Raw genomic sequence first — 27,508 nt, 5'->3', positions numbered from 1 at the left:
ATTTGTAATTTATATATACATCTTTAAATTTGCCAATCAATTTTAAACTAATTAATAGAGTTAATTTTTCTACTTAACGCTTCGTTTTGCGCACAAGAGATGCTTAGTAGTATCCTTGTTATTGTGCGAATTTTTCTCGTGACGAATGAAAGATCCTGAGACTTTTACCGACCATAATATTTAACGGACTTACTATTGTGTGGCTAAGCTCACTTAACTAAACACGTAGCCACACGTTCCCACAGTTGACTTATCACGTATCCACATGTGCCCACAGTTGACTTATTACGTATCCACACGTGCCCACAGTTGACTTATCACGTATCCACACGTGCCCACAGTTGACTTATCACGTATCCACACGTGCCCACAGTTGNGGATGATGGTGTGGTGGGGAGGAAGGGGAGGATGATGGTGTGGTGGGGAGGAAAGGGAGGATGATGGTGTGGTGGGGAGGAAGGGGAGGATGATGGTGTGGTGGGGAGGAAAGGGAGGATGATGGTGTGGTGGGGAGGAAGGGGAGGATGATGGTGTGGTGGGGAGGAAAGGGAGGATGATGGTGTGGTGGGGAGGAAGGGGAGGATGATGGTGTGGTGGGGAGGAAAGGGAGGATGATGGTGTGGTGGGGAGGAAGGGGAGGATGATGGTGTGGTGGGGAGGAAAGGGAGGATGATGGTGTGGTGGGGAGGAAGGGGAGGATGATGGTGTGGTGGGGAGGAAAGGGAGGATGATGGTGTGGTGGGGAGGAAGGGGAGGATGATGGTGTGGTGGGGAGGAAAGGGAGGATGATGGTGTGGTGGGGAGGAAGGGGAGGATGATGGTGTGGTGGGGAGGAAAGGGAGGATGATGGTGTGGTGGGGAGGAAGGGGAGGATGATGGTGTGGTGGGGAGGAAAGGGAGGATGATGGTGTGGTGGGGAGGAAGGGGAGGATGATGGTGTGGTGGGGAGGAAGGGGAGGCTGATCGTGTGTTTTATGAAAGTAGGTATGGGGATCGTTGCCCCTTTTTATTTCATATTTTGGTTTCGTACTTGAATAATTTACGAATTATTCTTGTGTGAAATACTTGAAAATCTGTAGATGCATCATTTCACAACAGAATATCTACTCTATGTTTTGAACGGAAATTGTAAAATTCCACATTAATAATTCTTTAATTGCAAGTGAGATACACGCCCCATTAAAAATATTGGTAAAAACAGATCGTTAGCGTAATATACATTACAAATATAATTTATATTCATCTGGCAGACATTACATAGCAACTAACCAGTGCTTTTGTTTGTCCACCGCGTCACCTGCTTTACATGCACGAGTAGCATCCCTTTGAGTCTATTGACAACGGCTAAAAACCGCCACAGTCTCCGGTCTAGTCTATTGGCAACGGCTGAAAACCTCCACAGTCTTCGGTCTAGTCTATTGACGAAGGCTGAAAACCGCCACAGTCTCCGGTCTAGTCTATTGGCAACTGCTGAAAACCGCCACAGGCTCCGGTCCAGTCTTTTTGACAACGGCTGAAAACTGCCACCGCCTCCGGTCTAGTCTATTGACAATGCCTTAAAACCACCACAGTCTCCGGTCTAGTCTATTGACAACGGCTGAAAACCGCCAGTCTTCGGTCTTGTCTATTGACAAAGGCTGAAAACCACCACAGTCTCCGGTCTAGTTTATTGGCAACGGCTGGAAACCGCTAGTCTTCGGTCTATTCTATTGACAACTGCTGAAAACCCCCACAGTCTCCGGTTTAGTCAATTGGCAACGGCTGAAAACCGCCACAGTCTCCGGTCTAGTCAATTGGCAACGGCTGAAAACCACGACAGTCTTCGGTTTAGTCTATTGACAACGGCTGAAGACCGCCACAGTCTCCGGTCTAGTCAATTGGCAACGGCTGAAAACCGCCTCAGTCTTCGGTCTAGTCTATTGACAAAGGCTGAAAACCGCCGCTGTCTCCGGTCTAGTCTATTGGCAACGGCTGAAAACCGCCACAGTCTTCGGTCCAGTCTATTGGCAACGGCTGAAAACCGCCACTGTCTCCGGTCTAATCTATTGGCAACGGCTGAAAACCGCCACACAGTCTCCGGTCCAGTCTATTGACAACGGCTGAAAACCGCCTGTCTCCGGTCTAGTCTATTGGCAACGGCTGAAAACCGCCAGTCTCTGGTATAGTCTATTGACAACGGCTAAAAACCGCCACAGTCTCCGGTCTAGTCTATTGACAACGGCTGAAAACTGCCACAGTCTCTGTTCTAGTCTATTGGCAACGGCTACAAACCGCCACAGTCTCCGGTCTAGTCTATTGGCAACGGCTGAAAACCGCCACAGTCTCCGGTCTAGTCTATTGACAACGGCTAAAAACTGCCACAGTCTCCGGTCAAGTCTATTGACAACGGCTGAAAACCGCCACAGTCTCCGGTCTAGTCTATTGACAACGGCTAAAAACTGCAACAGTCTGTGGTCTAGTCTACTGGCAAGGGCTGAAAACTGCCAGTCTCCGGTCAAGTCTATTGACAACGGCTGAAAACCGCCACAGTCTCCGGTCTAGTCTATTGACAACGGCTAAAAACTGCAACAGTCTGTGGTCTAGTCTACTGGCAAGGGCTGAAAACTGCCAGTCTCTGGTCAAGTCTATTGACAACGGCTGAAAACCGCCACAGTCTCCGGTCTAGTCTCTTGACAACGGCTGAAAACAGCCACTGCCTCCGGTTTAGTTTCATGACAACGGCTGGAAGCAGCCACAGTCTCCAGTTTATTTCTTGTCAACGGCTGGAAGCAGCCACAGTCTCCGGTTTATTATCTTGACAACGGCTGAAAACAGCCACTGCCTCCGGTTTAGTTTCTTGTCAACGGCTGGAAGCAGCCACAGTCTCCGGTTTATTTCTTGTCAACGGCTGGAAGCAGCTACAGTCTCCGGTTTATTTCTTGTCAACGGTTGGAAGCAGCCACAGTCTAACGTGAGGTCAGTCTGATTGTTGAGACTGCAACATAGCCTGCGTGACGCTAATATCAGCTTCTACTTGCTGCTTTTGAGAGCTGGAACAATTCTTGGAAGCGGTCGTTAAGCATTGTCATTTGAACGTACAGGTGTCACGCCTTATACAGGAGGGGGTAGCTTAGAATGGCGATTAATTTGTGTTATTTTATGTCATTCTAGAAAACGTATAGGGTCTTTGATCCCTCTGACAGTGTTTTGGAACGTGTAGTTCTCTAAAGTTTGCAGATGAAGTCACGTTTTAGCTTCTCCCATTGTTGACTGACTGTTGATATGTTCCGCATTTCGTGGAGCAGCAGGCATTGTTTTGGCGTCAACGACCTTTATTTCAATTGAATTGTGGTAAAACTTTTAAAACTGTTGCAAATTTTCATGTAAATTAAATAAATCAGGAAATAATAGCCAATTCCGTGTGGAATTTTGAATATGTTCGGGATTCATAAGCCATTAATGCCATTTTAAGAAAGGTATGATGAAAAAATACATTTAGCTCGTGTAGTAATTAACGTGCTGAAAATAAGTGCTAGAAAATACCCCTGGAAACTCTAGAATGATTAAACTTCAATGGAACTTGACTTCACTTCAATATTCTGCAACACTACAAGAACCGTTCAATGTTCTTGTAAGACTGAAGTGCCGTTGAGCTTCCTTGATGGGTCTTCAGAGAATTCCCGGCTTTATAAAAAATTGAAAAAAATGTACTTCCAACTGATTTCATTGCCTGCGCAGGTTCTTTTTAAAAAAATTTCACGCAACTTTTAAGATAGCTAAAATAATTTCACATTTGTCGATCACCGCAGCAAACTTACTCTGCTAACACGGATATCAACTTCAATCCTTCCACAACAAAGCTCCTTTTGTGTCACTTCCGTCTCTGTACCTTTGTGAAACAGGCACATTACGGCATGCGTACAACTGTACGGCGCGTCATGCGTACAACTGTACGCGGCGTCATGCGTACAACTGTACGCCGTGTCATGCGTACAACTGTACGCCGCGTCATGCGTACAACTGTACGGTGCGTCATGCGTACAACTGTACGCGGCGTCATACGTACAACTGTACGACGCGTCATGCGTACAACTGTACGGCGCGTCATGCGTACAACTGTACGCCGCGTTATGCGTACAACTATACGCCGCGTCATGCGTACAACTGTACGGCGCGTCATACGTACAACTGTACGCCGCGTCATGCGTACAACTGTACGCCGCGTCATTTTAACAACATTACAACGGTTCAGCTGTAAAATTATTAAAAGATTTATCCGCCCGATCAATTGTATTTATTATTATTCATCGCCCCTACTGTCATCTCATCTGAATTTCAAACAATCTTTTCTTCAATAATTTGCACCCAGTTAACTTTGAAGAGTCCAGTCAACTTTGCAACTTTTGCAACAGTTGCATCCAGAGTCAACTGGATGCAACTGGAAGAGTCCAGCCAACAATTTGCATCCAGTCAACTGGTTCACCTAATAAGCTGCACAGTCATGACAATATAGCTGCCCACTTCAACTCACTGGCAGCATCGCCCTCACTTTCTAATGTGATAGTCAGCTTCTGACCCTCCATGCTTGAACTCACATTTAAAACCTGGCAAACTTGCAATAAAAAACGTCTGCCCAACTGATCTAAAAAACGTCACCTCTGCCCTCGCTGCGACTTCAAGGCTGCCAGCGAGACAAGTGTGCAAAACGTGGCTTGAATTTTTACAGGTCTACTTATTTTTTTTTTCGGGATAACAGAATTCGTGTTTATATATATTATATGTTAAGCGGAAAATCGATTTTGTTTTTCATTATGTTATAATTCATCTAAAGAGGAAAACGTAGTTTCGTCTAATAAAGATTTCGTTATAAATGTACCTTTTTTTGCTGCAAATTTATTTGTTGTGGTGGTACATGTTACAGGTTTGTACTCGAACCTAATGATACTGGATTGCAAGTCACACCAAGTTGATCACTTTTGAATCATCTTTAGCAATAAATATCATATTATTTTACAAAAGATTATGAATGATGAAAAATGAAAAATGTAAAGAATTATAATATTAACAAATTCGCATTCGCACATTCGCAAAAAATTCGGTTGTGTTCAGCATTTTATGTCTCGTGCTTTCTCCAGCACTTGCGAAATTTTGTTGACCTTTCAAGCCGGTGACTTTTTGAATTAACTTAATAGCTGCGCTGCACTTTACTCCAGCACTTTCCCGTATTGTGATGCTCTTTAAAAACAAGTTATCTTATCGGTCTCAGTTGTGCACTTATGTTTACTGGAAACTGTTGGATGCTCTGCACGACATTGGACGCTAACTCACAAGTGAAATAAAAAGAGATTGCCAGTTTTTTAATATTAATGATATTTTTTTATACATATATCGAGTAGCGTAACACGACCTATACCGTTTGGATTGCAGTATATTTGGCATACTTAGCCAGCCATATATTGAGTAATTCATTAATTGTTGTACGTAATTCTTATATCATATTTCAGCGTACTGAAGAGGGTTGTGTTCGATTGTATGGGCTTCGGGCTCTGTTAATAGATTGTGTTGATAGTATTTTTTAATCGACTATCCGTATTTATTTATGTATTTATTATACTATGGTAAGTTTACCGTGGGTAGGCGCACTGCACTCAAAAATTTGTCACATTGGGGTTACAAAAAAGTGGTCTCATTTTTCAAAAATTGCTACAATTTCTTAACCACAGCACGAGCAGAGAACGGACGTTGCCCTGATACGCCCTTTGGCCCTATCAAACTGGGTCAAAATGACCCACTCAAGGCAAAGAGTGCATCGATATTTTAACAAAGTCACACTCATTCCTCTGAGTGTACGGTTTTGTGGTGACTGCAACGCACGTCAAGTAGCTATCCAGACCTGCCATCTGCTAGTGAAAAACAACTTGAATAAAATCAAATTCTTGAATATAAGGTATCTGCTAGTGAAAAACAACTTGGATAAAATCAAATTCTTGAATATAAGGTATCTGCTAGTGAAAAACAAACTTGAATAAAATAAAATTCTTGAATATAAGGTATCTAGGTATCTACTAGTGAAAAACAACTTAAATTCAATAAAATTCTCGAATATAAGGTATCTGCTAGTGAAAAACAACTTCAATTCAATAAAATTCTTGAATATAAGGTATCTGCTACTGAAAAACAACTTCAATTAAATCAAATTCTTGAATATAAGGTATCTCCTAGTGAAAAACAACTTGAATATAATAAAATTCTTGAATATAAGGTAAATTAAGTCTTTGAAAGTCGGCCATTCGAGCGGCCCAAATATAGGTTGATATTTACAGGGTGAGTTTGGCTACGTATGTTTTGATTACCCTGAATAATAAACATTTGTAGTGTTATCGCAAGCAACCTTGTAAATAATAAGATAACATAAATAAACTTGGCATAATTTTAACTTATTATTGATTAATGAGATAACCTTGATGCTCATGATACTATGTGTCGAGGCTGATCAGAGAACATATTTCTAATGAATTTCATAGCTTAAATGTGGGCAATAATTTATTATTATTAATGAGATAACCTTGAGCTCGTGATACTATGTGTCGAGGATGATCAGAAAGTCTATTTCTAATGAATTTCATAGCTTAAATGTAGGCAATAGCTAATTATTGATTAATGATATAACCTTGATGCTCATGATACTGTTGTGTCGAGGCTGGTCAGAGAGTCTATTTCTAATGAATTTCATAGCTTACATGTAGGCAATAATTTATTATTGATTAATGACATAACCTTGATGCTCATAATACATATGTGTCGAGGCTGATCAGAGAGTCTATTTCTTATGAATTTCATAGTTTAAATGAAGGCAATAATTTATTATTGATTAATGAGATAACCTTGATGCTCATAATACTATGTGTCGAGGCTGATCAGAGTCTATTTATAATGAATTTCATGGCTTACATGTAGGCAATAATTTATTATTGATTAATGAGATAACCTTGCTGCTCATGATACTATGTGTCGAGGCTGATCAGTCTATTTCTAATGAATTTCATAGCTTGCATGTAGGCAATAATAAAGAGAGGGGTTCTAGCGACCTATTAGACAGGTAAAGGGCAACTTGACCAGGTCGCAGGTTAAACATGCGCGATGATAGACATGATACCAATGACCTTCTGGGACTAGGCACCGAACCCCACCTAACCTTTCTGGGACCACTATCTTGCTCTCTTACTCGTTCATATATAATGACGTTCTGGAGACATTTCACTATGCAAAATTAGTTCATTCGATATTGAAATTTAAGCTGAAATGCACCTTTATCACAAATGAAAATTCAAATTTTTCAGGAGACCCGACAAACTGAAATGGTGTAAAGAAAGAGATATGCAAAATAAGTTCATTATATATTAAAATTTAAGCTAAAGACCTGCCAGGTTCAACTTTTTCCCAAAATTATGTGTGTTTTTTTAAGAAAAATATAGTTTTTTCAAATTGCTCGCAGCTTCTTCTGGTGGAGTCTTCACATAATTAAAAATATTCAGACGATTTTATCGCAGATGGCAATCATAACTGAGTATCGTTTGTCACTTGGGAACCTTGAAGAATAAATTAAATGATTAATCTGCACGTAATTAGCCTGCTCATCGCGGCCCCACCCGAGGGCATCTCAGCCTTTCACAGGTCAGTGCGTTGCTGTGCTAAGAACGCCTCTCATTATCTCAGGGTGGTAATTCCTTTTGAATTTTCCGCTTGCAAAAGTTTTTTTACCTTCTCTTAATTAAACGTAGATGATGTTAATTCCTTTTGAATTTTCCCCTTGCAAGAGTTTCTTTACCTTCTCTTAATTAAACGTAGATGATGTTAATTCCTTTTGAATTTTCCCCTTGCAAAAGTTTTTTCTACCTTCTCTTAAACGTAGAACACTTTGTATTTCTGTCTCTATCGCGAGGGCGATTTCAACTATTAGCATTTTTTATAATGCTGCTGAAAAATGTTGCAATTTCTTATCCCGCAACAATTCTTGACAAAAAAATGCTACTACGGCCTTGAGTGTGACTCCTGGTTTCAAATTCTCATACTTAATTACAGTTTACAGCTTTAAACTTGTCAAAGCTAGCTTTACCTGCGCGTGATTTCAATTTTTTGGTCATCATAATGTCTTGTTGAGGCTGTCATGTGGAGGTAAATGGCCTGTAGCTTTTAAATAATTATGTTCGTGAAATACTGCTTTTCGCAGTACGTTGTTACTTGTAATGATTTTAGTGACTGAAATTATTTCACCGTGCACTCAATGTAAATGCAATTGTAATAATATACTGAATTATTATGATGACATTAAAAAAACTTTTGCATTAGAGTGAGATTTTTTCAAGTAATCATTCCGAATTGATTTATTTAAAATATGTAACAGTTTTCCAATTGATTGATTGGTCTATTTTTGGTACCATGATTCATTTGAATTTGGCATGCAACTTGAAAACCAAAGCGTAGGTATTTTTCTTTTTTAATATACAGACCAATTCTCGTATCCTAGCAGGTTGTTGTATTTTAAAAATTCTTTCACCTACTATTCACGTTTTCAAGTTTCCGAGCAAAATATCGCCGTATGTAAATTAGAATATCTGATATTCCATTTTTCCCAGTGGTTACAGTTCAGAGTACCAAGATGCGGCGCAGAGAGGTGCGGGTTTGATCCCAGTGCGCCAGTTTCTGGTCAGAATCGGCGAGGAAGCCGGGCGGTTAAACAAATAAAATTTGAAGCATTGAGTAGCGAGTTCGAGACCACATTAAGCTGTGAATGTTCTGCAATGTTTAAAATCGGCGACAGGCCTACGGCCTAATAAACGCTGAAACCACTATTATTAATCTTATTTTTATTGTTATTTACACTTGAGAGAATTTTTTTCGTGGCGGCTTTCCCCGTTGTTCAGTTAGCGCTTCATGCCAGCCTCGCTGGCCTCAAATAACGAGCGAGAAGCCCGCGCATTTCATAGTCGGCAGATCGTGTTTGTGATACCAGGATTTGTATCAAATTTCATCTGTAATATTGAGATTGAAAATGAACCGAATTATTATTATTATTATTATTATTGAAATATTATTATTATTAATTATTATTATATTATTATTAATATATTGTAATATTAATATTATTATAAAATTATAAAATATATCAAATTTCTCAGAATATAATGAAAATATTGTAAAAATTTATTGGTTTATTACTTGGTGCACATGTCGGAAAATGCGTATGTATATTTGTATTAATATACGTTTATACATTTTTATTTGCTTGTATATTTCGGTAAATTAGTGCCTTAAAGAGTAGAAACCTTGACACCCGCTTAATGAGCTCGCACCGCGTTATTTATAATCATCTTCATCTCATTAAGGCCCCAGCAATCTACTTAACGGGAGCGTTCATCGCGGCGGCCTCTAAGAGGCGACGTGTCGCAACGACGCATTGTTGCGCCTGCGCCTTATCTCGCTGCTGCGCCTGCGCCTTATCTCGCTGCTGCGCCTGCGCCTTATCTCGCTGCTGCGCCTGCGCCTTATCTCGCTGCTGCGCCTGCGCCTTATCTCACTGCTGCGCCTGCGCCTTATATCGCTGTTGCGCCTGCGCCTTATCTCACTGTTGCGCCTGCGCCTTATCTCACTGTTGCGCCTGCGCCTTATCTCACTGCTGCGCCTGCGCCTTATCTCGCCGCTGCGTCTGCGCCCTATCTCGCTGCTGCGCCTTATCTCGCTGTTGCGCCTGCGTCTTATCTCGCTGCTGCGCCTGCGCCTTATCTCGCTGCTGCGCCTGCGCCTTATCTCGCCATTATATTTTATATAATATACGCCTTATCCTGTACAAATTGTTATAGACGACGCCTGCATAATCTATGTCAGGAGCAATAGAGCACTTGTCTATACATGAACAAAATCTGTAGCGAAAATATGCAGTTTAAATAAATAAAGTCTGACTATAGTGGCTTGGTTGTTCACGTTGATGAACAATATTAAGTTGTCGCTATAACCCACCAACCGTTAGTGAAGTGAAAACGTCGAGCTCAGACAACAAAATTGTGTCCATAGAGCCTGCATCAGCCCAGTGTTGAATAAATAACATCGCTGAATTTGATGTTATAATGAATTTGAAATAACATACATCTTTTGCGACACGAATATTGAAGGAAATATTAAAATACGTAATTTCTGCATATATGATTCTATACATGAGTAATGAAGGACTGATCAAAGAACGAAGTGAGAACATACTTCTTATACAACGTGAACCTAGAAGGAAATATTTATATACTAAATTTCTGCATATATAATTCTATACATGAATATTGAAATACTGATCGAAGTGCTATGTGAGAACATGCCTCTTATACAACATGAACATAGAAGGGATTATTAAAATACGACTTTCCGCGTATATGATTCTATACATGAATATTGAAAGACTGATCAAAGTACGAAGTGAGAACATGCCTCTTATACAACTTGAACATAGAAGGAATTATTAAAATACAATATTTCTGCCTATATGATTCTTAACATGAGCATTGAATGACTGATCGAAGTACGTAGTGAGAAGGGCTCTTATACAACATGAACATAGGAGGGATTATGGTCGAAAATAAAGTATGGATGACATTTAAAGCTATGCATGCATTTCGTGTGAAGGGAAGCCTGTGCAACAGGTCAGGCGTCAGAGTGTACTCTTGTCTGCCCTTTTAAACGTTTGTTGAGGGCTGGGCTAAAGATATACGTTGTGGCCTTTATACGTAATTTATAGTTAATAAAGATCACTTGATCTTCTATCGTAATTGAATTCCATTGTCCGTGTCCATTCAGCCGTCGCTCGGTCAAATGTCCTATGGATAAATTTGTTGATCTTATCAATATCTGATATTTTGATCGTATTTGATCAATATAATTCATATCTAGAGGCCAGATTCAAAGACCTGGTATCAGTATCAGTTCTAGTTTACCATAGTTTTATTCAAAGTTTATTAATAAATTGTTTAGTTCGAAAAAATTCCATCGTTTGTGCATGGACCTAACCTAACCTGGAATTGATATAAAATGATAATTAGCTGAGTGCCGGCACTTTTCATACTCTAATAGAGCCTAGAATTTTATTATATTGAATTTAGCTCTGCTCGTTATATTTTTAGTTTAATTTTCATAGAGAAATATTTGAGGCGTGAGCAGTACGTTATCATTTATCGACGTTTCACTCTGTATACTGTGAGTTCGCGATAGTGATTGGTGAATATTGATAGTGGTTATAAATTTTATGTTATGGATTGTTCTTATGTATAGCTGTTAAGTATAGTTGATTTTGGATAGTTGCTATGGATATTTTTGGTAAATAGATGTAATGGATATTTCATTTGGTAGCTGGTCTATCGGATAGTTGAAATGAATAATTTGTTTCTGCTTTTTTATCGGGATAGTTTTGATGGATAGTTGCGATGGATAGTTGTGCTTGTTGGTTGTTACGAATATTTATTTATCATACTTGTTTATTTGTGCGATGTGCATTCATAGACCAAGAAAATGTTCGCTCCAGACAGACAGACTCTAAGCTATTACCTCCACAAAGTGTCGACGATTATTTACGAGCGCATGTCGTACGCAAAATATCCTTTAGTAGTTCTTTCTTGCACGGGTCTGTAGGAGTCGAGGCTCATCACGCCAAGCACTCTTTCATCATGAACAAATTATGCATGACCATACATCAGGTTCCCCCACCCTCTCTCCCCTACACTCAAGTCCTCGGGGTTAGAACCCAGTGAAAATTTACAGACGCGGCAGCTTCTGATTTGGATTACCAGAAGCTGGGGCACAGGGTGGGAGTTGGGAGGGACCTGTCAGGGTGGGAGTTGGAGGGGACCTGTCAGGGTGGGAGTTGGGAGGGACCTGTCAGGGTGGGAGTTGGGATGGAACCTGTCAGGGTGGGAGATGGGAGGGGACCGTAAGTTTAATGATAGTTTGGTTAAGTTTATTTACAACAAATTAATAAAAGTTCTTTTGGGTGAGTTCGTTACTGTCAATTTTATTTGTTTTACTCGTATTTATATTGATATTTTTGCATTTATTTTTAGCGCATTTTCTCATTTATGGAAAAAAGTCGCTGTTGTGCTCGCCATGTCCGTCCGTCCGTCCGTCTGTCCGTGACTTCACGTTTTCGTTGACGAGAAAATGCGCTCTCTGTCACTCACTGCTGTGAGGACTGAGTTATATTTTTTACTTATATCTCACTCATGCTCAAAGTTGGCTGATTTCATTCGGAGTCATTTTATTCATTTTTCAAGTTAGCAGAGTTAATTAATAATGACTTTACTCGTTAGAAGAGTCGGTTTACTTGTGTCCTACATTAATTCTACTCGCATAGTTACTCGCAGTTGTACTCGCAACAGCATTAATTCTACTCGCACTTGCTGTTAATTTTACTCATGCCCGAAAACGATATATAGGCACTCGCTTGCCCGCAAGTTTCAATATTATGCACAACTTGGGCTTCTTATGTTTGCCCCTTTCTTGTGTTTTTTAGAATAACCTTAAGTTAATTTTGTAAGTGTTGGCCACGCAGTACTTACCGTCGATCAATGTTTGCGCCTTGGAAACTTTCAAGCCCGATTCTAATCATCTGCAATTCAAAGGTAAAATCGACGGAAATGGTGACATTGTAGAGCACAAGGAATGTTCTGCATGCTCTAAGAGGCGCTTAATTGCCATGGAATTCTTTTCAAAGGTTTGATGGACACGTCGCTCTCTCCTTCGCTCGTGCGCGCTACTCTGCTGTGACGACTCGAGCTCAGGCGTCTAAGTTTCTTTTGGAAACAAAAATTTGCTCCGGTGCCTTCTGAATCGTGAAATTCATGTGCACGGCAGCTCATTTGCGTTGGAAAAGCTTCACGAATTTGAGGGTGGCCAAGCGGGTTAAGTTGCCCAGTTCGCGTGGGAGATTTGGTGAGTTTTACACCCAAGTGAGATCTACACGTTTTGGTGGGATTTGCACCTGCAAGTGAGATCTACGCGTTTAATTTGGTGAGCTCTACACCCAGATGAGATTTACACGTTTTGTTAAATCTTAAACCAGAAACGATCCATCACTTTAAAACATTCTGCTCTGATAAATTTTTAATGATATTTTAGGTAAGAATAATATCGCGACCACACTTCTGTTTGATGCAATAATTTGTTGTCGATGTTACATGAGTGTAATAACTTCCCTTGTTAGTTCGTCACTTGAGTCAGTCTTGTTTTAAAATCTTTATTTGAAATCCAATAGCAGGTACAAGATTTTACAATAAAATCAGCGTATTTTTCATATAATGTGATTGATCGTTGTTCGGTGTGGGAAAATCTGACATTAAATTGTATGATTAGTTAATAGTTTGTTGTATCCATCTTGATGACGTATACCAATGTTTCCTATCAACGACAAAGCTCATCATTAGCTCTCCGTGGGGGCAAGCTATAAGCATGTTAGTTCCGGTGCCAAGTCTCTATAGATTCTTCGTGCACTTGCAGCGTCGAACGAAGAGAAGGTGTAACAAATTATTTAATTGGCGTCAGCGATCTTTTCATCTGAGCTTCAGCCAACCATGGCTTTCAATTTCTTTGTTGTTGTACCCTAATTAATGACATTGATTTCGAACCTCTGATTTGCGTTGAGTTCGATCAAACCTTCATTCTAACATGGCAATCATTTCGCTCGAACTAAAAATCACTGATTTAAATTTCCGAAGACCTTTTAGAAACAACTAATTAATGATGTTCTTCTTCAGCTGTCGTTTGCAGAGACCCAATCATGGGTTTTCATTTCTGACTGTCATTTCTGAAGACGGTATCTTCTCTACCATGCCAGAGGTCACTTCAGCGCCTGTCTAACAGCTCCTCTTTGTCTGTCCGTCAGTCCTCCGTCTTGTCAAATTACGAGGTTGCGGTTAACGCTCGACATCGGAGTTATCTTTCCGAGCTCGGCGATAACCTAGCTGCCAAGTCCTGCATCTATTGCCCGCCATCTTTTACATCACAAGAAAGGAGTTCTCCAACCGTTATTCTGCTGCGGTTTATTCTTCCCGCTGCCGTGCAGGGCATGCAGAACCCTAACAAAATTTAGAGACGCCCCAGCTTCTGGTAATCTAAATCAGAAGCTCCCGCGTCTGTAAATTTTGACTGGGACTGAGATCATCTTGCTGGAGTGAGATAACCGGCATACGGTGTGTGTAAGTTATATTAGAATTTTCTATATGAAAACGAGTGGGGAAACTAATTTTTTAGCTCACTATTGATTAAGCAGGATGTTGAGTATCAAGTTCTATGATATCGGTTTGTGTTTATTTCTTTAAGTTCGATTTTTGTTATAAAGTATAATTTTCACCTCGTTTAATTGTTGCACCGGGTAAATTTTCATATCTTAGGAAAATTATGCCATCATATCATGGGTCTGAACCTAATCTTATGTATCAAGTTTTCAAAATTAAAGTTAACGTTATTGCAGCCGTCCAAAGTAAACCAGAAAGTTTTTAGTTATTCATGTTCGTCTTCACACAAATTCTTCTGCTTAAAATTATATGCGTCACACTAAAATATTTTTAGGAATACTGTCATTAACTTATTTCTGCGAACGAATAATGCATTTTGAATACCAAGCGCCTGTGCTCCACAAAATTTAATGTGACTTTCAAAACAAATCTCTGGCACTTCAAAACAACATTGCAAACGCCTCCGTATAGCTTCGTTGTCATCAAGCTGAGTTTATGCTATAGCTTAAACATTCCAGGCTTCATTATCATCGACCTCTGCTGTTTGGCTTTCACTATTTTAAAACCAAAATGCAATGGTTGAGCTTCTTTGCTTCACTGAACTGCAGTACCTTGCCTACAAATGCCCTACTTGAGATTTAAGACCCGAAAATGAAAGTTTCGATTACGAACCCCACAAGCTTTCCTTCTCGGGTCACTTTTTTCCTCATCAGGCAACGCCCGCACGACTGAATATATTCTCGCTGAATAGTAGCCGAACCTATTAAAGCCTCCTCTCACTTCTCCTACTGCGGTCACTTAAATGAACAGTTAAATGTGTTCTTGCATTCCTCCGTGTGATGAGTCATGCTCATTTATTAGCTCTTATTATCGCCTTTTTTCATTAAAAGATGAAATTATATAACCTTTCTGTACGCGGTAACATTTACGGTGATGCAATTAACTCGTCTACATCCAATGCTTTATTATCATTATCTCGTATTCCCAGGCTACTCTAGAGGTTCTATTCTATTCTAGGGTTTTCTAGAAATTTTCGTCGTTGCGATCGCGCGTGAAACTTACGACTGGAAGCAGAAATGCGTCTTCGCATGCAGTGCGTGCTAATAAATTCCAGAAGTAGAGTGAAGGAACCTCAGGAAACATGGAAGTTTCGCTCCAGGTTATGGCTGCTTTGTTGTTCGTCATCTCCTAACCTTTGACCCCGAGTTTTGTGCAAAGCTGACAGGCGTGTCTGCCTCACAGTTATGTAGTTAGCGGGATCATCGTGCTGCTATACTGCTGCTGCTTGCTCACTTTCTCTTCACTGATGATGCTGCATAAAGTTACATGGTTTGATGCTCACATATATGTGAAGATTTAACTGATATTTTATGATGCTGCATAAAGTTACATGGTTTGATGCTTCCATATGTGAAGATTTAACTGATATTTTATGATGCTGCATATAACCTAAACATGGCTTGATGCTTTGGTGCTCCCATATATGTATAGGTGAAGGTCGAATTTAAAATCTCATTCCAAGTCCTGTATGGTTTAACCCTGGGCCATGATTGGTCTTTGATTTGTTCTGGAATCGAATCAGTCCCCATTAATTTATCGGATTATCTTAACACGGTCGATTTTTTCCTCCAATTGTTCCACCAGGTGCCTCTTATTCTTAATATTACCACTTAATATCTCATTATCTCGGAAAACAATTTAAGTCCCATAACATTTATTGAGGGTTTTCCAATTTCATTTGATAATGAATGTCTTCTTATTACATATTGTCGTCTCATTGCATTCCTATACGAGGTTAAGTATCTTACAACGTAGCTCAATTCAATTCAACGAGGTCCCAACGTTCGGGTTGCTTATAGTAGTGAAGCTCGAGACTTGTTCCATATGTCTGGTCACGGCACGTATGTCAGAGGTCTACACTTGATGCCATAAAAGGTAACATAAAATGCCATAAAATGTTTGGGGGCCTTCCATAACTTCATGGTTCCCACCAAAACAAAGTCGTTGCACTTCCATGTAGATCTCACATGCTGTGCTTCCGATCTGCTACAACCTTTACAACCAGGCTCAGTAAGATCCAGTGAACAACAAGGTACGAGAAAGCTATTGGGATTATTAATAAATGGTAAATATTATCTTTATCATATGCACAGAATTATGTAATTATTATGTCATTATGTCTTGAAGATCATAATAATTATTATATCTTGAAGATTTTAATAATTATTATGTCTTGGAGATTATAATAATTATTATGTCTTGAAGATTATAAAAAATCGAAAGCAAAAAAATTTCAAAAGATGAAAATCTCTATTGGTCTTTAGGATTGAAACTTCATGACTAAACTACACAATTGTTAGTGTATTCCTATAGTGTATAGTATAGTATAGTATAGTATACAATTGTAATTTTATACTCTACTATGTACTTGCAAGTGTGAATGCTGAGTTCTGCTCAAGTATTTTTTCCATTACAAGTATAGAAAGCAGCGAAGCTTAGTCATGATGAAAAACCCGGATGCAAACATGTCTGCCTCAGTGCATGTTGGGTGAACATTTTTCACTTCATTTCAATTGAATGAAGTTTTCGTCTTCCAATGGCGTGACAAGGCATATTTTCTTACAAGTCGAGCATTTCATCGGGTTTAAGAGGCCAACTTTATCCTAGTTCAACGCACTTAAATTTCTTGGTAAGAATAACATAAAATTCCTCGACCTATGATACCTTTGATACTCGACAAATTTATACGGACATTTTTTTCGTGTGGTCTCAAGAACCGTATTAATTTTCCACGGAATTTGAAACGGAGTGTTAAGTTCAAGGGAATTCTTAAGTTATTATAAACATTCTAAACTGCACTTTACACTGCCGATTAATGCTACATCACCTCTAACGCTGCACAATCCTGCACCAACGCGCTAGAGCTCTGCTCGCTCTGCACTCCTAACGCTGCACAATCCTGCACCAACGCACTATAGCTCTGCTCGCTCTGCACTCCTAACGCTGCACAATCCTGCACCAACGCACTAGAGCTCTGCTCGCTCTGCACTTCTAACGCTGCACTACCCTGCACCAACGCACTACAGCTCTGCTCGCTCTGCACTCCTAACGCTGCACACTCCTGCACCAACGCGCTACAGCTCTGCACGCTCTGCACTCCTAACGCTGCACTACCCTGCACCAACGCGCTACAGCTCTGCTCGCTCTGCACTCCTAACGCTGCACTACCCTGCACCAACGCGCTACAGCTCTGCTCGCTCTGCACTCCTAACGCTGCACTAACGCTAACTTTTGGCTCATGGTAAATTTTTTATTGTCATGAAATGTGATTGGTTTCTATTTGAAATTTTATAGGATATTGCTATTTTTTCACTTTACATATTTGTACAGAAAATCTAAAATCTGAATTACTGAGAGATTTACGGTCACGACTACACTTGAGAATCTGCCTTATGTGAAGATACATTGTATTAAAAATATATCATGGATGAATTGAAAAAATTGCTTTATGTAGTAAGTCAGGAAAATATTTACTATTGTATTATTGATCATAGCTTCTAAAGCTTTATTGTGGGAAAATACTTATTCCTATCCATTATCTATCACCAACACGACCTGTTATATAAGCAAATTTTTCGCATCTTAGAATTGATTGAATTTTCGAAAAAGTTTCCTGTTTTTCAGTTAGCTGAGCGTAAATTTTAAGAGGAAAGGTAAATAAATTAAGTAAAATTTAATTTAACTCCCAAAAATAGCTTTATTTGACCCATTGGATCATAAAAAGTGAATGAAAAAATTGGATTATAAAAAGGTAAAAAAGGCAATTAGGAGTTGAATGAAGAAATTAATGGTGATTAATATGACGCGGCAGCGCAGTCAGCTCTGGTTTGGCGTCGTGAGGCGCGTATAAAAGCGACATAGGTTGGTCGTGACGCCCGCCTTAGCCCTGCCCTTAGTAAGGACTGCACGGTCATAGGGTATCTGTATATTACAGTAGTCCTGCCCTTAGTAAGGATACGGTACGGCCTTATGTAAGGACTGCACGGTCATAGGGTATCTGTAATATTAATTCAACCATGATCTGTATATTCCAGTAACCCTGACCTTAGTAAGGGCACGGTACGGCCTAATGTAAGGACTGCGCGGTCATAGGGTATCTATATTACAGAGACCTGGCCCTTAGTAAGGGCACGGTACGGCCTTATGTAAGGACTGCACGATCATTGGGTATCTGTATATTCCTGTAGCCCTGCCCTTAGTAAGGGCACGGCACGGCCTTGTGCAAGGACTGTACGGCCATAGGGTATCTATATTACAGAGACCTGCCCTTAGTAAGGACGAGACACAGCCTTAATGTAAGGACTGCACGGTCATTGAGAATCTATATTCCAGTAGCCCTGCCCTTAGTAAGGACACGGTACGGCCTTATGTAAGAGCTGCACGGTCGTAGGGTCTCGATATATTCTAGTAGCCCTGCCCTTAATAAGGACAAGACATGGCCTTATGTAAGGACTGCGCGGTCATAGGGTATCTGTATATTCCTGTAGCCCTGCCCTTAGTAAGGACACGGTACGGCCTTATGTAAGGACTGTACGGCCATAGGGTATCTGTATATTCTAGTAGCCCTGCCCTTAGTAAGGACAAGAAGACACGGCCTTATGTAAGGACTGCATGTCTGCGGGATAGTTTTATTTTCTAAAAACCATGAAATCGAATTAATATCAAGCCGTCTATCGGCTTGATAATAATTAATAATAGAATAATAATATCATTATTAATAATAAATGATAATCAATAATATATAATAATATCTAAACATAAGGGTTTAGAATGAATCTAAAAGGTAAAAATGAGTTTTCCATCATAGTAAAGTTATTGTTTAGTGCTAAAATTTTATAGCCTTTTGGCCAGACATATGATCAGTACAGTTCATTTAATAAGTTATTTATGTAAGTCCAGTCGTTTTCGGTTACAGCGTTAAGCAAAGAGGGTAATTCTAGAAGCCTAATTTTTTGGAAGCTTAGAAGGTTATTAAAATGTGAGTTGCGTTAATAAAATTAAAATTTAAATTCTAAATAAATTACTTCAATGAAAGAACTAATATCGCCTTATCGTAAATGTTAGCCTAGCTAATTACATATCAAATATTTTAGCAGAAGATTATTTTTATTATACATGTAGATTTTATATATATATATATTATACAAGAAGATTTTTAGGTTTTCACTTTCGTTTTCAGTATCTGAGCTCATCTGTTCCTCATTATTCTTAATGACGTTCACTTGGCATGTGATATACCGAAGACAAAAGGTGCTATAAACTCCACGATAAAGTCCCTCTTTCTTACCACCCGCACGAGCCTTGCATAAGAATAGGAAAGTTGAGATATTCGTAACAGGAGCGATCCTTTAGCGTCACGACCTTTCGTATTTCCTTCCTATGCATTGTTCAGACTTTGCGAAACTTGTGATGTTTCTTCACTGCTCAGAACTAGATGGTCAGAACTAGTCCATCACTGATGGTCAGAACTAGAGCGATGTCATGTAGTTCTGCTGATGGTCTGAACTAGAGCGATGGTCATGCAGTTCTGCTGATGGTCAGAACTAGAGCGATGGTCATGCAGCTCTGCTGATGGTCAGAACTAGAGCAATGGTCATGCAGTTCTGCTGATGGTCAGAACTAGAACTATGGTCATGCAGTTCTGCTGATGGTCAGAACTAGAACTATGGTCATGCAGTTCTGCTGATGGTCAGAACCAGAGCGATGATCATGCAGCTCTGCTGATGGTCAGAACTAGAGCGATGGTCATGCAGCTCTGCTGATGGTCAGAACTAGAGCAATGGTCATGCAGCTCTGCTGATGGTCAGAACCAGAGCTATGGTCATGCAGCTCTGCTGATGGTCAGAACTAGAGCAATGGTCATGCAGTTCTGCTGATGGTCAGAACTAGAGCTATGGTCATGCAGTTCTGCTGATGGTCAGAACTAGAACTATGGTCATGCAGTTCTGCTGATGGTCAGAACTAGAGCAATGGTCATGCAGTTCTGCTGATGGTCAGAACTAGAACTATGGTCATGCAGTTCTGCTGATGGTCAGAACTAGAACTATGGTCATGCAGTTCTGCTGATGGTCAGAACTAGAGCGATGGTCATGCAGCTCTGCTGATGGTCAGAACTAGAGCAATGGTCATGCAGTTCTGCTGATGGTCAGAACTAGAACTATGGTCATGCAGTTCTGCTGATGGTCAGAACTAGAACTATGGTCATGCAGTTCTGCTGATGGTCAGAACTAGAGCAATGGTCATGCAGCTCTGCTGATGGTCAGAACTAGAGCAATGGTCATGCAGCTCTGCTGATGGTCAGAACTAGAGCAGTGGTCATGCAGTTCTGCCAGCTATGCATTGTTGGTCAGATAAAAAAGAATAATTTGTTCTGGCCTAAGTTTATTCCCGTCATTTGAATATCCCATCAACAAGAATTACACTAAATCCGCTAAAGATCGTGATTTTTTTTATTATGCATGATCATTTGTAAGTTAAGTAATACCGATAAACGCTCCTCACTTCTTGAAAACGTTTTAACTGAACTTCCGATGAATTTTACTTCTCATTTTTAGAGCATTTTCTCATTTATGGAAAAAATGCTTTATTGTGCTCGTTATGTCCGTCCGTCCGTCCGTCTGTCTGTCCGTCTGTCTGTCCGTCTGTCCGTCCATGACTGCACGTTTTCGTTGACGAGAAAATACGCTCTCTGTCACTCGCTGCAGTGAGTTCTGAGTTATATTTTTTTAAAGCGAGTATTTGCTCCTTTTTGACGTGATTATTTTTTTTGTCCACACTTCGCATACCAATCGGAACTCTGATCACGTCTCCTTACAGCCCTTAATTTGCGGCGGCAAGGCGCTACCTGAAGCGTAAACTGGTTCTTATGTACGCTCATTATTGCTTTACATGCTTATTTTTATTTCAAACTATTGTATTATCTACCATTTACCTCACAAATGGGAGGTATATATACTAATTAGATTAGAAGCTAATAATTCGAATAAAGCGCTTCCTTGCTCCTGTGAAAATAGTTGAATTGTAGACTGCTTTAACATTTTTTTATAAAATTAGCGAATAAAATCCCGATGAAGTTCAAGGTGTCGTTTTCAAAGCAATTTGCTGGCTGAATTTGGAAACCAACCACGATAAATTGCATGTAATTGTGAAGCGTCCTCAGCATTCGTCGTTGCAGTTTTCTATTACTCGGTTCTATCTATTGAACGATCTTTTTCATTTAACTATTTTCTTAGGTAAAAAAATATTGGTATATTTTGACCTGCTCTATGCTTGCTATTATTGATTCAACCAGCATTTAATTTGCTCGAGGATTATTATTATCTTCCTTGTTTCTGCTTGGATTTCTTTCGCTGAAGTCTTTGGAGCTTTTGTAACTGATCATTAATTGCAGAAGCTAACAGGTGGGATGCGGGGTGATACACGGGGTGCAAATTATCGCAAGCCTAATTGCATGGCAATTTTAGTTCAGTTGTTTATACGTAGCATTCTTTGTGCTTGAATTAGAACTGGGCCCATACTTTCAAAACTCGCCAAGTGAACGTAAGTACTTACGCTCTATTTTCTTGTCTATGATTGGTGGATTTTGCTTGCGTGGCCGTCAATGATTGGCTGCTGGACTTACGATCTCTTAACATTTTTTTGAAAGTATGGGCCCTGGTCTGTTAATTTTGGGTGTGATGTTTATCAGAAGTAATATGAGAAGTGGTCAAAGTATATAGTTTGCAGAGTATTTTTGAGAACTTGGAGTGGTGTCCGAGAGGAGCACATGCGAAGTAAATAGACTTAATAGTGAAATTGATAAGAATTGATAGTTTGTGAAGAAATTGCGTGTGTGATGCCAAAGATTAGGATTATGGGATCTGTGTAAGGATAAATTTTCCGGCTTAGGTATCGGCACTGAACGTCAAATTGGTTTTGACACCATTATTAAAAAAATATAATTCAGTACCCATTGCAGTAAGTGACAGAGAGCGCATTTTCTCGTCGACGAAAACTTGAAGTCACGGACAGACAGACGGACATGAGCACAATAGCGCCTTTTTTCCACAAATGAGAAAATGCGCTAAAAACAACAAATATGAAATTCGCCACCTTTCTTTACCAAATTTCCCACCGTCTCTTCATTTCTACGTCAATAATAGCTGCTTGAAGGCAATTGTGGCTGCAAACCTATCCTGTTTTCTTGCAAAGATTTTCAAATTACAGTGATTTTGAAATTGAAAAAACGAGATCCGGCAGAGACACAAACGTCTGCGGTAGCACAAAATGTCCCTGATCGAATGAAGTTCCCTGCTGCCCATGAGATTAAAAGACCTCAATTTGAAAATTCCCGACATGTTTCGACAATTCATCGCTGCTGACTTGGGAATTGTTTCCATGACTTTCGGTTTAGCTTCGTCGACGTGCAGTCAAATCCCTTCATAACTTTAAGTTTTTTCCCACGAAAACTCTCACGGTTTCCTGTTGCGTTCGCCGCGGTCTTCAGATTGTGTAGGCGTGCCGGAAGAAGCACGTCGGTTTGCGTTTAACGACCTGTTATGTGGTTGTTATATTTTATTTATGACCTTTTAAGCGCAGGTAACTTTTCGTTACCTCATCACCCTGCTCTGGTCATTATTCTTAACAAGGGAACATATATTTGTCCGTGTTATCTTCACTCTCATGAGAGTCTTCAGTTGTTTTCCAATACTAACAAGATCGTTTTCGAATATTTATTGACACCTTCGAATTATGATTGTCATATAACAAAGCATATTCACTTTTTGATTTGAAATAAGAGCTTTGATGAGCTCTTGTACAGCTCTTGTAAGAGCTCTTGTACAGCTCTTGTAAGAGCTCTTGTACAGGCCTTCTCTCACATTTTTATTTATTTTAATGAATACAATTTTGACCTGTCGTCGAGTCGTGACGAGATCGCTGTGTCCAAGTACGGCAAGGGATGCTATTATATTTATTTGTAGAATTGTGAATTTGTAAAATTGTGAAATAATAACATGAATTATTATGAATGTCTTATTACAGTACCTATAAATCCGTACCTATTATCTGATTGCCATGCACTAATAATTTGCTCTAATTAGAAGAGAGATATTAAAGCAGATGCTTCTTAATTTAATTAGAATGCTATTTATCTATTTTTTCTGATGAGCACTAACTTCTTCGACAGGTTAAATGTGAAATACGGAGAGATCTTTCCTTGCTTGTGGTCACTAGCGTGAGACGCCGTGAAAGTGAATAAGCTGATCTGATAGCGCCTGCTCTCATTAAAGAGTCAGTCATATATAAGTTTGTTTTCAAAGGGCGCTCTAGTTAAAAAGTCATCTTGATTGTGGGTTTTATTGACGCCCAAATTAAATCGTCATGTTTATACGTTTGTGTTCAAAGGACGCTCTTGTTAAAGTCATCTTTACGCTTGTTTTAAAAGGGCGCTCTTATTAAAGAGTCATCTTGACGGTGGTTTTTATGGACGCCCTAATTAAATCGTCATTTCGCCGCAGCGAAAGCGAGGGCATGCGAGGCATTTGCAAGAAGCAGCTAAGCTTTCGATCTCGGCTGCTTTCTTGGTCATGTTGACGGGCGAGAAATAAACTTTCGCGCTCTAAACGCTTTCCCATTCACTTTATTCCAACTCACTTTACAAGAAATTTCGTCTGACGTTAGAGTCTGTGATATTTTTAGCGCATTTTCACATATATGAAAAAATGCACTATTGTGCTCGCCATGTCCGTCCGTCCGTATGTCTGTCTGTCTGTCCGTCTGTCTGTCTGTCCGTCCGTCTGTCTGTCCGTCCGTGATTTCACTTTTTCGTCGACGAGAAAATGCGCTCTCTGTCACTCACGACGGTGAGTACTGAGTTATATTTTTTTAATTTTTAAGTCGAAACTGCAAGCAAAGTATAGTTGAGGTAAAGGAAGAAATGCTCATACAAATTAACGACACGAAGTGTGTCATAATATTGCGCTACATACGGTCTTCAATGGGCTCCCTCTAAACGACATGAGAATTAAAGTCTGAACGTTTACAACTGTCAGCAGTTGTGATTTATGTTAGTTGTTTTTAGATATCCTTCGTTACCTGCAAAATTAGAATAATACCATTTATTAATAATTCGTTAGTGCAAGACGCGTTATCGGGCATTACGAGCCACTGACGTGAAGCGTTAAACTCAAGGAAGTAATAAGTCGATTTGCGAGGTCGATTTTCATTGTTTAAAAATCAGTTCTCAAAGGTCGCTGATTATTCGCTTTCTGTAGGGCATGATCATTGATTATTGAACCTCCCCTCGTCACCACCCTGACCTCCCCTCGTCACCACCCTGACCTCCCCACGTTACCACCCTGACCTCCCCTCGTCACCACCCTGACCTCCCCTCGTCACCACCCTGACCTCCCCTCGTCACCACCCTGACCTCCCCTCGTCACCACCCTGACCTCCCCTCGTATCCTCATCACGAGTTCCAGCTTCCGCCGTACGTGCTCTCCTCGAACTCCTTTATTTTCAGGACTCCAATTTCCGCGCAGCCGAATAAACCGTACGCTGTATCCTCGCGAATTCCTGCGAGAATCTTGCAATTTCTACTTCAGTTGGCTGGCGTGGTTGTAAAGTAAGAACTTTCTTTGTAAAATTTGGTAGTGGGTGATAATTTGGCTTTAAAATAAAAAAAAATTGGCTTTAAAATTGTGATTGTAAGGTAAAATTTCGCTCTGTCCAGATTCAATTGGCACTTGTGATTTTAAAGTAAAAAAAGGCTAGTGTGGTAGTAAACGTAATAATTGGTTGGTGGGATTGTATACTAAATGATTAAAAAATTTTTTGTAAAGATAAAAATTTACTTGTGGGGTTATAAAGTTAAGAAATTACGTGTGTGGTTGCAAGTAAAAAATTTGGTTTTGGATGTGTCGTAAACTGAAAAATTTATCGGTATTGTTAGATATAAAATTGGCTGGTGTGATTGTAAAATTTAAAAATTAGCTTTTATAGAAACTTTCCAACGCGGAAACTTGTGATTTGTAATATATTTCGAATATGGGTTCATTGAACCGTAGTTATATAAATTTCTACGATCGACGGTCTTAAGTTCATGTTACATCAAAAGGATTATCGGGATTAGTTCAAGGTAAGTAGGCTTTATATTAAGTTGTTTGACACAACGATGTCTCGATATTCTTCAACTCAAATATGAACAAGAATATATCATATGGAGCTTAGTAATATCTGAAAGTTACGTCATTATCTCATTATAGTATAAAAAAAACTAGTCTTAGAATTGTTCTGTTAGCCGTTGTGGTTAAAATTTCCCGTCAATGCATTATAAAGATAAATAGTGATGCATAAACTAGCCTTTCATTTACCGACAAGCGTTGTTCATTCGAGCTTCGATCGCATTAAAAACGCAGCTTTGCCTCTTCTTAATATGATTAAATAACGTTATTGAAAATAGGCAAATAAATAACAACGTTAAATAGGTAACTGAGAAATATCCGTTTCCATTGCCTCAAAATTTATGAGTATTAACAATCACGTTAAATAGTTAACTGAGAAATTTTCATATCCAAAATTTCATAATTTATGAGTATTAACAATCACGTTAAATAGTTGAGTGAGAAATTCCCATATCCAAAATTTCATTGTTTATTAGTATTAACAATCACGTTAAATAGTTAACTGAGAAATGTCCATTTCTGTAGTTATTATGGAATCAATTCCTTTTTATGGCGAGTAGTTCTAAATCATGTACCTGGTCGCGTACGTGATCTAACTGCAACCTGAACCCTTGTTCGTAACCCCTGACCCTGCAGGGGTTGCGTGACCCCTTAAAATTATCCCGTGAGGTCGCTAAACCTTGGGGTTAAAAGGGTTATCAAACGTCATGTATTTAGTCCTCTAGTGTGCAATTTGGAATAAAAGTTACAAGATAAATAGGTACTCCAATTAACGGTATACGTTTTGCATCACTGCATTGCAAAATTTATAATATTAATAACAATTATATAACATAATATTTATATTACACAGTATTTTATATAATTTACTGGATGTGCTTTGATTATAAATTTATTCCTAAACAAAGATTTAAATAAAAATCTTCCAGATTCGCAGTCAATAAAAAATATACAAAGCACTAGATATCAATTCACTTTGTGTGAGATTTCATTTGTTTGTATTTTGGAGTTTGTGTGGTAGAAATTATGCTAGATATTTGATAGCCCAATATTTCTTTGTTCGCTCGAAATTTCGGTGTCAGTGCGTTTTCGTAGCCAGTTTACCGCCCGTAGCTCTTATTTCCAGTCTAAATCGATTTTTACGATGTTAAAATTTTAACTTCGCGAATGACATTAATAACCTCGATAATAGCGCACCGTCATGACGCACCGTCATGACGCACCGTCATGGCGCACCGTCATGACGCACCGTCATGAAAAAAATGCACTATTGTGCCATGACGGTGCGTCATGACGGTGCGTCATGACGGTGCGCCATGACGGTGCGCCATGACGGTGCGTCATGACGCTGCGCCATGACGGTGCGCCATGACGGTGCGCCATGACGGTGCGTCATGACGCTGCGCCATGACGGTGCGCCATGAAGGTGCGTCATGACGCTGCGCCATGACGCTGCGCCATGACGGTGCGCCATGACGGTGCGTCATGACGCTGCGCCATGACGGTGCGCCATGACGGTGCGCCATGACGGTGCGTCATGACGGTGCGCCATTAAAGTGCGCCGCACTAAAATAACCGTATAACACTGGCCAGAATTACGATTTAATAACCTTTTGGGAGCTTGATAATTTTGAGTGAAATAAAGTAATAATTAGTGTAAATCAGTTTTGTATCACTGACGACTGACTAATTATTAAATCAAGATCTTTTGGAGTCAGATCAAAGCAGAAGAGTTTAACTCGTTGTGAACACCGGAATTGCGAACTGAGATCGGGTAGATCCTGCATAGCTATTCAAGATTCAACACTTTGCTCTCTATATTCATCCAGTATTCTCGATACTTTCAAAGCTATATGAGGGCTTCAACGAACATAACAGATATAATTAATGAACTAGATGATAAAAATTTTGTAATTATATGTTCTTTGCGCACGGTATCTGAGTTACTAAAAAACAAATTATATTTTTTCGCCTTTTGTACAGATATAACTAATAAACTAGACGATAAAAATGTTGTAATTATATGTTCTTTACGAACGGTAT

The 27,508-nt window shown here is 39.6% G+C and overlaps 1 protein-coding gene across 1 annotated transcript; it reads right to left on the bottom strand.

The window, feature by feature from the left end:
- Positions 1 to 285: 285 nt before the first annotated feature.
- LOC108675213 (protein TRACHEARY ELEMENT DIFFERENTIATION-RELATED 7A-like) lies at positions 286 to 26,991 on the bottom strand. The gene is made up of 2 exons (XM_018163203.1): positions 26,826 to 26,991; positions 286 to 959 (listed from the first exon to the last, which is right to left on the bottom strand). The coding sequence occupies exons 1-2, from the start codon at positions 26,989 to 26,991 to the stop codon at positions 286 to 288; spliced, it is 840 nt and encodes a 279-aa protein (XP_018018692.1).
- Positions 26,992 to 27,508: the final 517 nt, after the last annotated feature.

The sequence above is a fragment of the Hyalella azteca genome, unplaced genomic scaffold, assembly GCF_000764305.2.
Source record: "Hyalella azteca isolate HAZT.00-mixed unplaced genomic scaffold, Hazt_2.0.2 contig14089, whole genome shotgun sequence".
NCBI lineage: Eukaryota > Metazoa > Arthropoda > Malacostraca > Amphipoda > Hyalellidae > Hyalella > Hyalella azteca.
The sequence above is the reverse complement of the archived record's forward strand: the minus strand, read 5'-3'. Positions and strand labels throughout refer to the sequence as shown.